At 41.9% G+C, this 13116-nt stretch overlaps 1 protein-coding gene across 5 annotated transcripts; it reads right to left on the bottom strand.

Moving 5' to 3' along the window:
• Positions 1 to 5029: 5029 nt before the first annotated feature.
• sp3b (Sp3b transcription factor) lies at positions 5030 to 12486 on the bottom strand. Of its 5 annotated transcripts, none has more exons than XM_066663575.1 (6): positions 12379 to 12486; positions 10838 to 10935; positions 7643 to 8855; positions 7158 to 7347; positions 6543 to 6739; positions 5030 to 6265 (listed from the first exon to the last, which is right to left on the bottom strand). In XM_066663575.1, the coding sequence occupies exons 1-6, from the start codon at positions 12452 to 12454 to the stop codon at positions 5988 to 5990; spliced, it is 2052 nt and encodes a 683-aa protein (XP_066519672.1). In that variant the 5' UTR covers positions 12455 to 12486; the 3' UTR covers positions 5030 to 5987. The 5 variants fall into 5 exon arrangements, with proteins under 5 accessions (XP_066519672.1, XP_066519673.1, XP_066519676.1 ...); XM_066663576.1 differs by having other exon boundaries at positions 7643 to 8852; XM_066663579.1 differs by lacking the exon at positions 12379 to 12486 and adding an exon at positions 11344 to 11860.
• Positions 12487 to 13116: the final 630 nt, after the last annotated feature.

The raw sequence follows: 13116 nt of genomic DNA, 5'->3' as shown, positions 1-13116 counted from the left end.
GCATAGCGCTTTCAGACATGAAAGCACTGGAAATAAGCAGCGACTTATTTCAAAGCCAAAGTCGGGTCAGTACACAAGCCACAGCAGGTATACTCCATAACAAAACAAGAGACCACAATGAAGTAGCAGTAAAGCTTTCGTAAATAACCTCTTCCAAGTTCTACACCCGTGTAAACATTTTTTTTAAAGTTAAAAAAAGTAAAAATGCTAGGCACTGATTTTAAAACCTTTGAAAGTTTAAAAATGGTTCCCTAAATGATCACATGTGTAGTACTCACCTGTTCATCCCCTATGTGTAATGTGCCTCCTGGTCCAGTGAAAAGTGTGAGTTGCTGACTCCAGCTTTGGTCCAGGAAGTCCAAAAGAGCTCTCTGGTTCTCCTCTGCACCAATAAAGCGGTTCCACTTGTCTGTTTTTAGGCGCAAAGCAGTGAAGGCCTGCTCCCTCAGGAAGTCCACTCTTTCATCTGAAACTGCACTGACCTTCAGCTGCTCAGAGGGCACGCGAACACCTCCCTCAGCCATGCTGTAACTCTGATATGAACAAATCGATTAAAATAATGTAGCAAACAATTTAATATCACATATCACTCAAAAAAATAAACTTTATCTAATCATTTTATAAGTTAAAATTGATAGCAGCCCCCTCCAGGGTGTAATCCCGCCTTGTGCCCAATGATTCCAGGTAGGCTCTGGACCCACTGCGACCCTGAATTGGATAAGGGTTACAGATAATGAATGAATGAATGAATGAATGAATTGATAGCAAACTAGAAATTAGCATAGTCACACTGAAATTAATTGGTAAGCCTTCTTTACTTCGTGTAGCTAGCGCTAGGGGATTAAGGTTAACTTGCTCACTACAAATCTCATCATTCATTCATGTATTCATTTATTCATTCATTATCTGTAACTGCTTATCCATAGGGTGACCAGATCTGAGATGGTGAAAAAGAGGAGGTCTCGCCCCTCGCTACCGTTGTATTCTTAGCTGAACCTATGCTTTTAGGTCCTTTACACCTTTATTTCTTACACTAAACATGGGAATTTCTTTTTTAATTCATCCGAGAACTTACATTTACGTTTCGGCAGAGCTGCTCGAGATGAGGGTAGGTACATGAGCTTTGCCTGACGTAAACAAGGACTACTGACGTGCAGACTGACCAATTAAATGTTTACAGAGAAGGTTATCGACCAATAACGGTAGCTCTACAGTCAGACCGTCCAATCAGAAGATTTTAGTGTACTTCACCACGCCCCCTTCTCACTCAAGCGAACCAATCGGAGTAGGGGAGGGCAGGACTAGTTTGAACGAAACGCTTCTCGAAGTTCTATGTAAGCTCTAGAAAAACAAAATCCCGGACGTTTGTGAAATTCCGCCCGGACATTTTTTTAAGTCTAAAAAAGAGGACATGTCCGGGTAAAAAAGGACGTCTGGTCACCCTACTTATCCAATCCAGGGTTGCAGTGGGTCCGGAGCCTACCTGGAATCATTGGGCGCATGGCGGGAAAACACCTTGGAAGGGGCGCCAGTCCTTCACAGGCAACACACACACACACACACACACACACCTACGGACACGTTTGAGTCGTCAATCCACCTACCAACATGAGTTTTTGGACCATTGGAAGAAACCCATGCGGACACAGAGAGAACACTAAATTTCATCAAAACGCGTCCACTGGTTTCTTGAAATACAGATTCAGTATATTTCTTAACCTTGTTTCTTACTTTCTTATTAATGACACACAGTACTTGTGGCAAAGTCCTCCTGAAGATAGTGATTACACTGTGGAGAAAGAAAAAAAAACATTATATAAACAAAGAGGTCCAAGTAAAATAAGATCCCCCAATAACTTACAGGAAAACTATGTAAATCCTTTTAACTTAAAAATTACAGCTTCAGTTACACTGTGTTGCTTCACTAAACTGTAATACAGAGAGTCTTTTCACAGCTACACTGGGCTAGGCACTGCAGAAACTGCACTATGTAACTTCTTGAGGAGGGTAGGTGAACACCCCCTTCCCTCCAACTTCCTGACCAATTTCAGTACTGTGCTGTAAAAATGAATTACACTAGAGGGAGTCAGGAGCCAAAACACGCAATCTTACCTTGTGTCCCTTTAAAATTGGATGTAAATCTACACCTTCTCTCACTTAGCGTATCTATGAATATTGAATTAGTCCCCACCACTTACATCTCTGCCACTGCCTGCAGTTCACAAGCCCTGACAGGATTGGTTCCTTAAGTTTATAACATAAGAAATTTGCCCATTTTAAACTTTTTTTTTTTTTTGCTACACTGCAACGGAAACGCTGAGCCATGGTGCTGACAGCTTATTTCACTCATGAAAAGACTGGTAGAGTGTAACACCACAGACATGCTAACAATGTAATAAATAAATAAATATGCAGGATAGATACTTGCATCATAGTTGTTACGCAATAATTTTGTTTCACATCAGTGACACGTAGTTGTTCAGAGTGCTTAACTACATCGAGTGATCTGAATAATTTACAGTGGAAAATTACAATTTTTGACAACAGTGAACACTAATACTTTATGAAACTGATGTTTTTTCTGTCAAATAAACAAAGTCAGGAATTCCCCAGCTAAACTCAAACAGCGCTATAAAATACAGAAAAACCAAAAATACAGAACACTATTTCTATAATAGGGAGTGATTATGAAGGTATAGCTCGTGTGCTACATTTGTAAACTGTGAGAATTTTATTCTGGACAAAATTGCATTTTCCATTTCTAGCAAATAAAATAAAAATAATAATTAATTAATTCTAGCACAGTAACTCTGTAGTACCCCAAGGTGTCCTATAATGTTGATCATCGCTGTTTCCAATTTTTATATATATTTTTAAATAACGATATGTTTCAACTACATCCCTTCTATTTATATTAGTGCACATTTAAATTGGGATGAGCTGCGACCTTGAAATATGGAACACCACCCAGTAAACATTTAGCCGTTGATTCAACGTTGAAATAAAGTAATGACTGCCATCTAATCAACATTCTCTTAAGGTTGAAAATGAAAGTTGAAAAGACGTCCAAACACAGACATTGAAAAGACGACTATTAGACGTATTTTGGACGTCCATCGACGTTATTAATTGGTCCTGAAATAAATTACTTGTATAAAACGCATTTTGGACGTCCACTGACGTTATCGATAGGTCACCACTTAACTAACTTATTGAGATGGATTTTGGACGTCCATTGACGTTTAAAATATGTCCTTGACGGACAGACTACTTTTAGACCTATTTTGAACGTCCAGGGACGTTCCTTGTTTACTGGGCATATGTTTTTCTCTAGTTTTGATCTCTAGTGTAAAAAATGTAGAAAGCACTTACCTTCACTTGCGTGTTCTTTTTGTTTCCTGTTCTTTACGCTTAAAGCTGCCTGAGAGTTGTGTACTTGTGGGGCATCAGACATTGGGTAGTTTTTATTTTCACAGAAAGAAAACTGAACCTCAGCTGGAGGGTCATTTCATCACTGTGACAGAAGGCACAATGGCTTTGTGTCCCTGTACCTGTGTGTGTGTGTGTGACTTTGGTGTAGTGTGCATCTGGTGCCATTGTAACCTGAGCAAACCCAGCAAAAGTCACCCAGAGTATCACATAGCACAGGCACAAGCTACGAAACTCTGATGACACACCATTCCCCAATATGTACTTGTATAATACATAAGAGACTTTATGATATCCAACATACTTAGAGTGCCATCTACTCTGTTGATCCCTGGTCAGTTTCTGATCACAGGACCACTGTTGAAAAGGTATTATTTGGGTGGTATACTTTTCTTCAACCAAACATTGACATGATACTGGCAATAATATTGTCTGTGCTACTACTACTACTACTAAAGAAAACTAAAGAAAGGCCTTAAATTCTTTTAAACAAATTTGAATGGGCTACAGTCTCAAAATGTACCTAGTATCTAATAGCTAATATAAATACATAAGCTATTACATATACATAGCTGATGTACATTTTGAGACTGCAGCCCATTCATATTTGTCTAAAAAACTTAAGGTTGTACAAATTAAGTATATATGGCACAATATTAGGGCGGCACGGTGGCACAGCAGGTAGTGTCACAGTCACACAGTGAGTTCGAATCCTGCTCCAGGTGACTGTCTGTGAGGAGTGTGGTGTGTTCTCCCTGTGTCTGTGTGGGTTTCCTCCGGGTGACTGTCTGTGAGGAGTGTGGTGTGTTCTCCCTTTATCTGCGTGGGTTTCCTCCGGGTGACTGTCTGTGAGGAGTGTGATGTGTTCTCCCTGTGTCCGCGTGGGTTTCCACCGGGTGCTCCGGTTTCCTCCCACAGTCCAAAAACACACGGTGGGAGGTGGATTGGAGAATCAAAAGTGTTTGAGTGAATGTGTTTGTGTGTGTTGTCCTGTGAGGGACTGGCGCCCCCTCCAGGGTGTATTCCTGCCTTGCACCCAATGATTCCTGGTAGGCTCTGGACCCACCGCGACCCTGAACTGGATAAGCGCTTACAGATAATGAATAAATGAATGAATGGCACAATATTAAGTATAAATAGCACACCACTACCCGCTAGTGGTAGAGTAAATTTCCATTTTTCTGGTTTTCACTGATGCAAACCTATAAGTCTGAGGAGTACAGAATTACATTCAAAATGTTATGCATTATTGGGATCAGCTCCAAAGAATACTACAATAAACCATGACCTACAAAATGTGATTAATAAGAATAAAGAAAAAAGGAAAAATGTTATTTTAATTAATTCACACACATTATTACCCTACCCCACTCCGCACACACAGCCAGGTAGCCGTGGCAATGGCTGCCCACTGCTCTGGGCATGTGTGCTCATTGCCCCCTAGTGTTCACTAGTGTGTGTGTAAATGTGTTTCGCTGCATGAATTGGGTTAAATGCAGAGAACAATTTCCTGTGTGTGTAAGCACAGTAGTCAATAAAGTGATTCTAATTCTAATTAAGGAGGAAATAATAAGCACACCAAGACTTAGTAATGGTTAAGTATCAAGAGTTATAGGAAGGATTCTGACTTTAATTGTGTTCCATTTGAAAAAAAAATGTTGTACAAAAGTAACATTAAATTTTACATATTTAAAAAGTAATTAAAATGAGGAGTCCTTGATACAACAGATCTGTTATAGACTAAAATAAATGGCAGCTTTAAACAGCTTGGGAGCTGGTGGGAAAATAAAATAAAAAAGGAACACATTATGTTACAGGGTGTAGATAAGAAAAATAATACAAAATTAAAATAAAAGGTTTTACACAACTGTTTGATTCTGTCACCTGGAGAATTGTTCAAGTTGCACGTGGGTGACAGGAGAAAGAAAAAAAAAAAAAACCCAACCATGATAGAGGGCATGAATCAAGCGCAGAGGCAAAATACGACTACATTAAATGAAATAGAAATGAATGCATGAAGACACATTTGGACCGAGGCAAGCAGCGAGGGAGAGGTATGAGGGAGAAGAGAAAAAGATAAAAATGGACAGATCATGAGCATCTCTCCCTCAGAGGACTTTGCTTCCCTCTCCTGCTGCCAATCTCACATAAGCATAAAGTCGACACACACACACACACACACGCCAGTCTCTCTGTACCATAACTTTCACACGCATAAACACACACTCACATTATCATCCCCTGAACAATTAGATCAGCAAAAGTAAAAATACATGCAACTCCAGCATTGTATACTACAGAGTATGATACAAAATAAGGCATTTCTGTGTGTTAGTGTGTGTCTGTATATACTGTATATGCACGTGTGTTTGTGTGAGGATAGAAACCACACTTAACGTAATTTTTTGCCCTGTTTGTACAAAAGACTGCTACCGAACATAAATGGATAATTCATTTTTTTAAAATATATATTTATATATATTTATATATATATATATCATATATATAAAAATTGATAGTGAAAAGCCAGCGAGCTGTGAATGTGGGCAGGGTTTTGGTCACTCCAGGACCTCACTGGCTGACACAGTGACCAGCTGGAGTGGGAGGTCGGAGTTTGAGAGGAGATCTTGGGTGCCAGCCTGCTGCAGATTGGTCAAGATGAGAGTGGTACCGCCCCCAGCGATGATGCTGTCCGAGGGGGCGGAAACCTCTGTCTGCCCAGCTGTGGAGGCAGCATTGAGCCCTTTTTTGTTCAGGTGAGTTTTAATGTGTTTGGCCAAATGATCGCTGCGCATGAAGCGCTTTGAACACTCCGGACATACAAACTTCTTCTCGCCTGGGAACAGAAAACACATCAGATGAACCAAAATAGTAAAAGACAAACGGAAACAACTGTGTTGTTAGTCAGTATTTTCCTTCCTGATACTAATCAGTATCGGCAAATACAAGTCTGCTATTTCTTCTTTAAAATAACGTATTATTAAAGTTGTAAACTCTTACAGTCAACCTTGCATTCCTTGTTTTTCAGCTTATACCATACCAGCATTTTCTGCTTTTATCATTAATTCATATCAACTTTCATGAATTTCATATCAGAGAAGCACATGCAGTACCTGTGTGGGTTCTGCGGTGGCGCTGTAGCTCATCACTGCGAGTAAACCTCTTGCCACAGTAGCTCCAGGAGCAGATGAAAGGCCTCTCCCCCGAATGCCAGCGCAAATGAGCACGCAAGTGTGATGTCTTCCCATATACCTTTCCACAGCCTGGGATGTGGCAAATGTGTTGCTTCTTCTTTCCCATACTGGAGCCTCTGAATGTACACACACGCACACAATCAAATTCCACATCTAACGTTTCTTCTACAACTACTCTCCTGAACCCCTTTCACATATGATCAGGTCCAGAAATTTCCTGGAGTTTTTACACATGCATTGCACAGTGAGAGATTTTCTGTGTCAGATGCATTCTCTCAGCAGAAAATACTCTGCGTGCTTTAGTCGCCTGCGCAGAAAATACTCCGGAACATTAGCGGCTCCATATATATATTCACTGATTCAGACTTTACTTGGAGTATTTACTAAGGGGCTAGTGGGACAAAGCCTGTGTAAATCCAAGACAAAATTTGCAGGCATTTACTTTCACATATACAGCTCTGCTGTGTAAACTCCGGAAATTTTTTTGGTTATAGTGCATGTGTGAAAGGGGAATTGTAGGTTGATGCACATTACCTTCCCCCTGCCTCTTTGCAGTTAGGACAAGTGCAGGCGACTCTACGCAACCTCTTTCCCTCCTGACCGAGACCCTCCATCTCGTCATCCATCATTCGCACTCGAAGGTGTGACAGGTCATTGGTGTTCAGGGTGGAGTCTCCACTCAACTGCCAATCATCTGAGTCTGGCTCCTCCTTGATATGAATACCTGGGAAGCACAGATACAGAAAATGTATTCCCTTAAGTAAGCAAACGTAAACGTAGCTGTTTACACCTGGGAATTTGCTTTTGTTGAGCACTGATTTTGTGATACGTGCAAGCTACTAAAAATTGTTTTGATTGAGATGCAATACCAGAGCATATGTGAATTATAATTACCTGAATGATAAGCCAACTGTTTTATTTAAATTGGATATTTTTGATTGGATAAATCACTGAACCATGCAGAGCAACTGCTCTCCACGGCCAAAGTTGAAAAAACTGTTGTGTATGTATTTTTGTACCTGAGGGACTCTCTGTTTTCTCTTCGTGCTGGTACGGTGTGTTAGAATTCACTGTGACTGTCTGCAGATTGGGGATCTGTCCAGTGGCAGTTGTTGAGCTGGTACCAGGATGCCCTAGGGACAGGGTCTGAACAGGTGCGAGGGTGATCTGTGGTGAGGCCACTCCACCAGCTGCTGGCAACTGCAGATTCTGCAGGTTCTGGACACCTTGCACCTGGAACGTCTGCCACTGGATCTGTCCAGTGGGTGAGACGGTTTGTGCCTGGATCAGGAACGTTCCAGCATTGAGCAGCTGTACACTCTGCATTGTCTGCGCTGTTCCATCTGCCGACTGAGCAGGGAGAAGTTGCACCACAGGCTCAGTGGCAGATGTGTGGTTCTGCTGGATGAAGGAGGGGTCGGACTGCCCAGCAGATATAGCTGTAGCTTGGGTCAAGACCCCTGTGCCATCTATCGTCTCAGGAAGTGACGTGGCTGAGGTGGAGCTGGTCGTGGGCACAAAGGTATTCATATTAGCAGTAGCATTACTAGCGCTTAAAGGTTCTGCAGACTTGTCCATCACTCCCTCACCCATATTCTCGCCCGAGGCTGTGGCCTGGCTGGACATAATGAGCTGGCCATCAGCCGTGACACCTGTAGCGATGGTCTGAGCGCCAGCCAGACCCAGAGACTCCAGGTCTGCATTGCTCAAGCTGTTGAGGGGCACAAACGTGATGTTGCCAGGTAACCCCATAGGGACATTAGCCACAACCTGGCCCTGACCTCCAAACCCAGTTCCAGCCAAGGAGACACTAGGTATTTGCTGTACATGCCCAGTTTGGGCCAGTAGACTCTGGATCTCATTAGCACTAGTTGCTGTGGAGATGCCTTGGGTCCCATCAGGCAGTATGGCAATGTCTGTGCCCAGCGTAGCTCCATCAGCAGTGTGTGCAGCATATCCCAATGACGCTGCATCCGCACTCTGGAGGTGGGGGATGACCTGATACTGGACACCATTGGCACTGGTGCCATCTCCCCCAGCCGTGACAAAAACTTGCTGGGTCTGACCTGGAACAGTCTGTAGTGGAACCACATATTGCCCATTGGTACTCACAAGTCCCCCACTGGATAAATGTACTATGCCAGACTCGTCTTTACTGGTGGAAACCGGCGTTACCAACTCCCACCGGTCACTAGACCCTGTGAGCTGGATGGATGTGAGGTCTGTTGTCTGCTAATAAAGGAAACAAAAGCAAAACAAACAACAAGTCAAGTCATCAGGCCTGTCCCAAGATCATGCAAGTAATAAGCACCAAAAATTAAGAAATAATATATAATACAGTTGTACATCGTAGCACATCATTAGTACCCGCAAAAGTAGGAAGATTTTGGCCATGACAAATGGCAAAATGTACCACACTCTCCATATACAGTCTGGCAACATGAGACTAATATTAAGGCAATGCTGAATACACAGTAAGACAAGACAGGGATAAACCAGCCAACCAACCAACAACCCCCTCTTTCTTTAAATTGCCATTGTTATACAGAAATCCCGCAATTTATCATTCAGTAAGTGTACATTTACACCAGCATTGACTTTTCACTTCTCATTTCCCAAGATGCTCATCACCTCTGAGTTATCTGAACTTGAGCTGACCTTTAATTGTCATGGTTCCAATGACCCACCCAGCTTGATTCCCTTTGCTGCTCAGCACTGCTCTGTTACCATCCCTGCCCACTTATCATTGTCAAAATCCTATTAAATAAAACAACAAAAGACATCTGGCTGCTTTGCCACAACCCTGATGACATGACAGGAACATCCCCCCTTTTGTATGGGTTCAGTTTGTTGACGTCACTCACTCCTAGGAAGACTATAGAAAACAAATGCCTGCCTAAGATTTGCTAAAGACTTTGTCATGAAAAAACATCAGTGTATCTGACCCTTGAGCTACCCCAGGACAAGTAAACCCTGCTCCATGGGCCATTGAACCCCTTTCCATCCACCCTTTCTCAGTTTCTTAAGAAATCCAGTCTTGTGACAGTTTGTGGTTGTGTTTAAAATCTTTTGGATTTGTATATCATAATGTATATTTTCACAAATTCACATTTTTATCATCCTGTAAATCACAGCTGATTTTATATCATATTATAATCTGCACATATTCAAATATTCATCAATTTTCCACTAAGGCTTCACTCAGATCAGGGTAAAAGGTGTGTCCAAAGCATACCCAGATGCAAAGCAGAAACACATATTTACATACTCACATAGTTATTTAAACTTTCACATTAAATTTGTAAAAGCCATATATAATTATATTAAATTGTATCCTTTGCATAAATACAAATGTATTATCTTGTGTATTTTTATAGTCTGTCTATAGCACACTTATTGTCAGATCTGTGTAGGTTGTTACATGTGATGCATGTGCAGATTTAAACAAATTCCTTGAATATGTAAAGCTCTTTGGCAAAAGAATGTGATTCCGATTATCAAGCTTAAAGTCACTCCCCACCACCACCACCACCCACCCACCCCAGTGAAAGTCCCCATTTCTGCTTTGAAACAGCAGTGTTGTAAAGACTCAAACAGGCAAATTCAGACAGCCAGAGTGTTATCAACTAAAGCCTGGAGAACAGAGCTTTCAAAGCTGCAGGTGAGTGGGAGGGGGAAAGACAGGAATAAGGGCAAATTACACATTAACAGATCAGAATGCACTAAATAAAAGGCAAAGATGCCACCTTTAAAGCATTATGTAACTTTTTTCTTGAAAATAAGATCTAATTGTGTAATTTTGATAACAAAAGATGGGGTTTTATGGGTTTAATCAATTGATCAAGTGAAAAAAAAAAATCACATAGGGCAGATAACATTTAGGATATGGAAATTTACTGTTTTAAATTATTACAGTGGAGTATGTCTGTGGTGTACATTTTAGATGTGGGGATGCTGGTGCCCCTCCGGCTCTGCAGATGGAGTTGAACCGGGGTTGAACGCAGGTATCGCGGGCAAAATGCGACGGCTGTCCGACCCACAATGGGCGGGTTTAAGAGGGTAAACAAGTGGGTGGCCGTACAAGAGCGAAAGCTCCACAGGAAGCGGTGGACCTTTTCCCCCCTCTCAACTCCCACGTACGATATACATTTTTGCGCTCTTAATCAGTGAATTCGAAGAGACCAGTAGAGATGGGAGCTCCGGAGCTGTGTTACCTGGTCCGAGGCGCTGCTGGCTGGCTGCAGGAACTCGCTCTGACTGCTGTCCACCTCCAGGGCGGCCATCTCCCGCGGCTTCGCTGACTCTTCTGGGTCTGAAGATAAACAGCAGAAAGAGACTAAGCGAATAAAAGCTTAATAAGAGCTCCAAAACGTTCTAGCGCTCTGCTCTAAACGAAATCCCTAGCGCCAGAATGTAGCACTAACGGTGGCACAATTTAAGGTGGAGCGGAGAATTAGAAAAAAAGAGCCAAGTTCAGCCTCATAGCACTCGATATAAAACAGTATCTCGCCCTCGACGACGTTCTTGTCTTCTTAAGTTATATTTACTTATTTTGCTAGTCTTTGTCGTTCGAAAGCCTAATATTTACTTTGTATAAAGTCAAAGCTAACCGGCTAACCGTTAGCCTCGCTGTTTTTTAAAAAAAGGAGGGGAAAAGATTAGACTTGAGCTAAAGCTAAGGCTAAGCTAAGCTAGCAGGCTAACGGAGCTCCAAACTCACCCCGGCTGTTGTGCTTCGGCTTAAAGTGTTTACGTACCAGTCATAGCGCGAAAAAAGAGGGAAACAAATCGAATCGAGAAGTTTATCGGTTCATTTAAACTCCAAACATGATTTGATTTTAATCAAAGGCGCGCTGTGATCGGAGATTCGGGTCGATTTTTTTCTATTTTTTCTGTATTTTGATTGACGGTGCGGGAAAACACAAAAGGTGGAGCCTCGCCGCTCGACGGACCGAGTGAAGCGCCGCGTCTCTCGGAAGTCCCGCCGTCCTCCTCCAGCGCGATTGGCCGCAGACCGCGTCTCAGCTCCGGTTACTGGCTATCGGAGCCGTCCGTTACATACACCACCGCCAGCGCTTTTCCTGTTTGTTTGTTCGAGGAGAGTAGAAACGGAAACAACATCATGGTCGAATCACAAACGACTCCCTACTCCCTTTCGAGTGCACTGTGTAGGGCATAAAACTTTACGCTCCACAGGGAAAAAGTGCACAAAATGTTAGATGATATGTATTTGAGCACGTTGTTGTGTGTGTTTATAAATATATATCACTTTGTAATTACTTCTGTGATTTGTGCGTGAATACATCGTGTCCTGACCTTTGCGCACTACCTAGGGAGTGCGGAGTCATTTGAGTTGGAGCCACGCACTTGGAGCGCTGTTCGAATGCATTTGTGTCGGCTCCCGAATTTGAGTCCAAGTGAAGGGAATCGATTCTAAGAGTCCGAAAGTACGTCCTGGTCTCTCTGCAGCTGTGTCGTTTTGAGTTTTCCGTAAATGGTCCTCTTTAGGGTTTTGTAGAGTAGTTTGTGGTAGTGGATGATTAAGTAAGTGGACCATTAAAAGCGTGATTCTCAAAAAGTTATTTACTTCATTTACCCAAAAGCCATTTTTGTTACACGTGTACAGGACACTTTTTGGATTTAAATCCGAGTTTTTGTAACACACACTGCACCATAAATGGAGAAGGAAGTTGTGGTGTTGTAACACGATGTATTTTTAAAACGTGCTGTCTAAATGGTATCAAAGAAATCTTACTGTTATAATCGAATCCAAAGCCGAATTTTGGAGTCGACCCAAAATCCAAAGGTATGGAATTTGAGAACCGAGTCATCTTGGCATCGAATCCCTGCTCTATTATGCTTTTGCCTGACAGGAAGTTTCACAGAAGGGAGACATTCAAGTTCAGCCGCCATTAGGTTAGGAACAAAGTTTCCATCGACTGCTTAACACAGTTTATCTGATCCCGAGTTTAAAGCCAACCTCAGGAGCAAAAAAAAAAAAAAAACCTCTAAATTCAAACTCAGTTTGTTGTCTTTTGTGGGTATAGCTTTTCCCATTTTCCACAATTTATGGAGGCTGGCATAAACATTTTATATTAAAAAAAAAAAAGACTGCTGTAGTGTGTAAACATTGTTAAAGTTTAAAATGTGCCATTCACATTCCATTTTTAACAACCAAGCTGCAACATATCTGAATTCTGTGTTTTTGAAATGTACATATCATCAGCTGAGGTGTGTTCATTTTTCCAACCTGGACTGTTGAATATATAGTATCATTTGAATGTACTGGTCTTAAATACAGAGGCGAAAATCACTGGGAAAAAAAGTCATGCTAAATATATATAGCTAACCACACAGGGCCTTTAAGACACACCCTGTGGCACTTAAATCAGTTGGCTAAACAAACTAGTTTGCGGACACAGCTGAAGACCCGGATATGTTCACCGTTTATCAACTGCATTGTAGCTTCTCAAAATGAAACTCTTTCACTTAG

This window comes from Hoplias malabaricus, chromosome 3 (assembly GCF_029633855.1).
Source record: "Hoplias malabaricus isolate fHopMal1 chromosome 3, fHopMal1.hap1, whole genome shotgun sequence".
In the NCBI taxonomy this organism is placed as follows: Eukaryota; Metazoa; Chordata; class Actinopteri; order Characiformes; family Erythrinidae; genus Hoplias; species Hoplias malabaricus.
The sequence above is the reverse complement of the archived record's forward strand: the minus strand, read 5'-3'. Positions and strand labels throughout refer to the sequence as shown.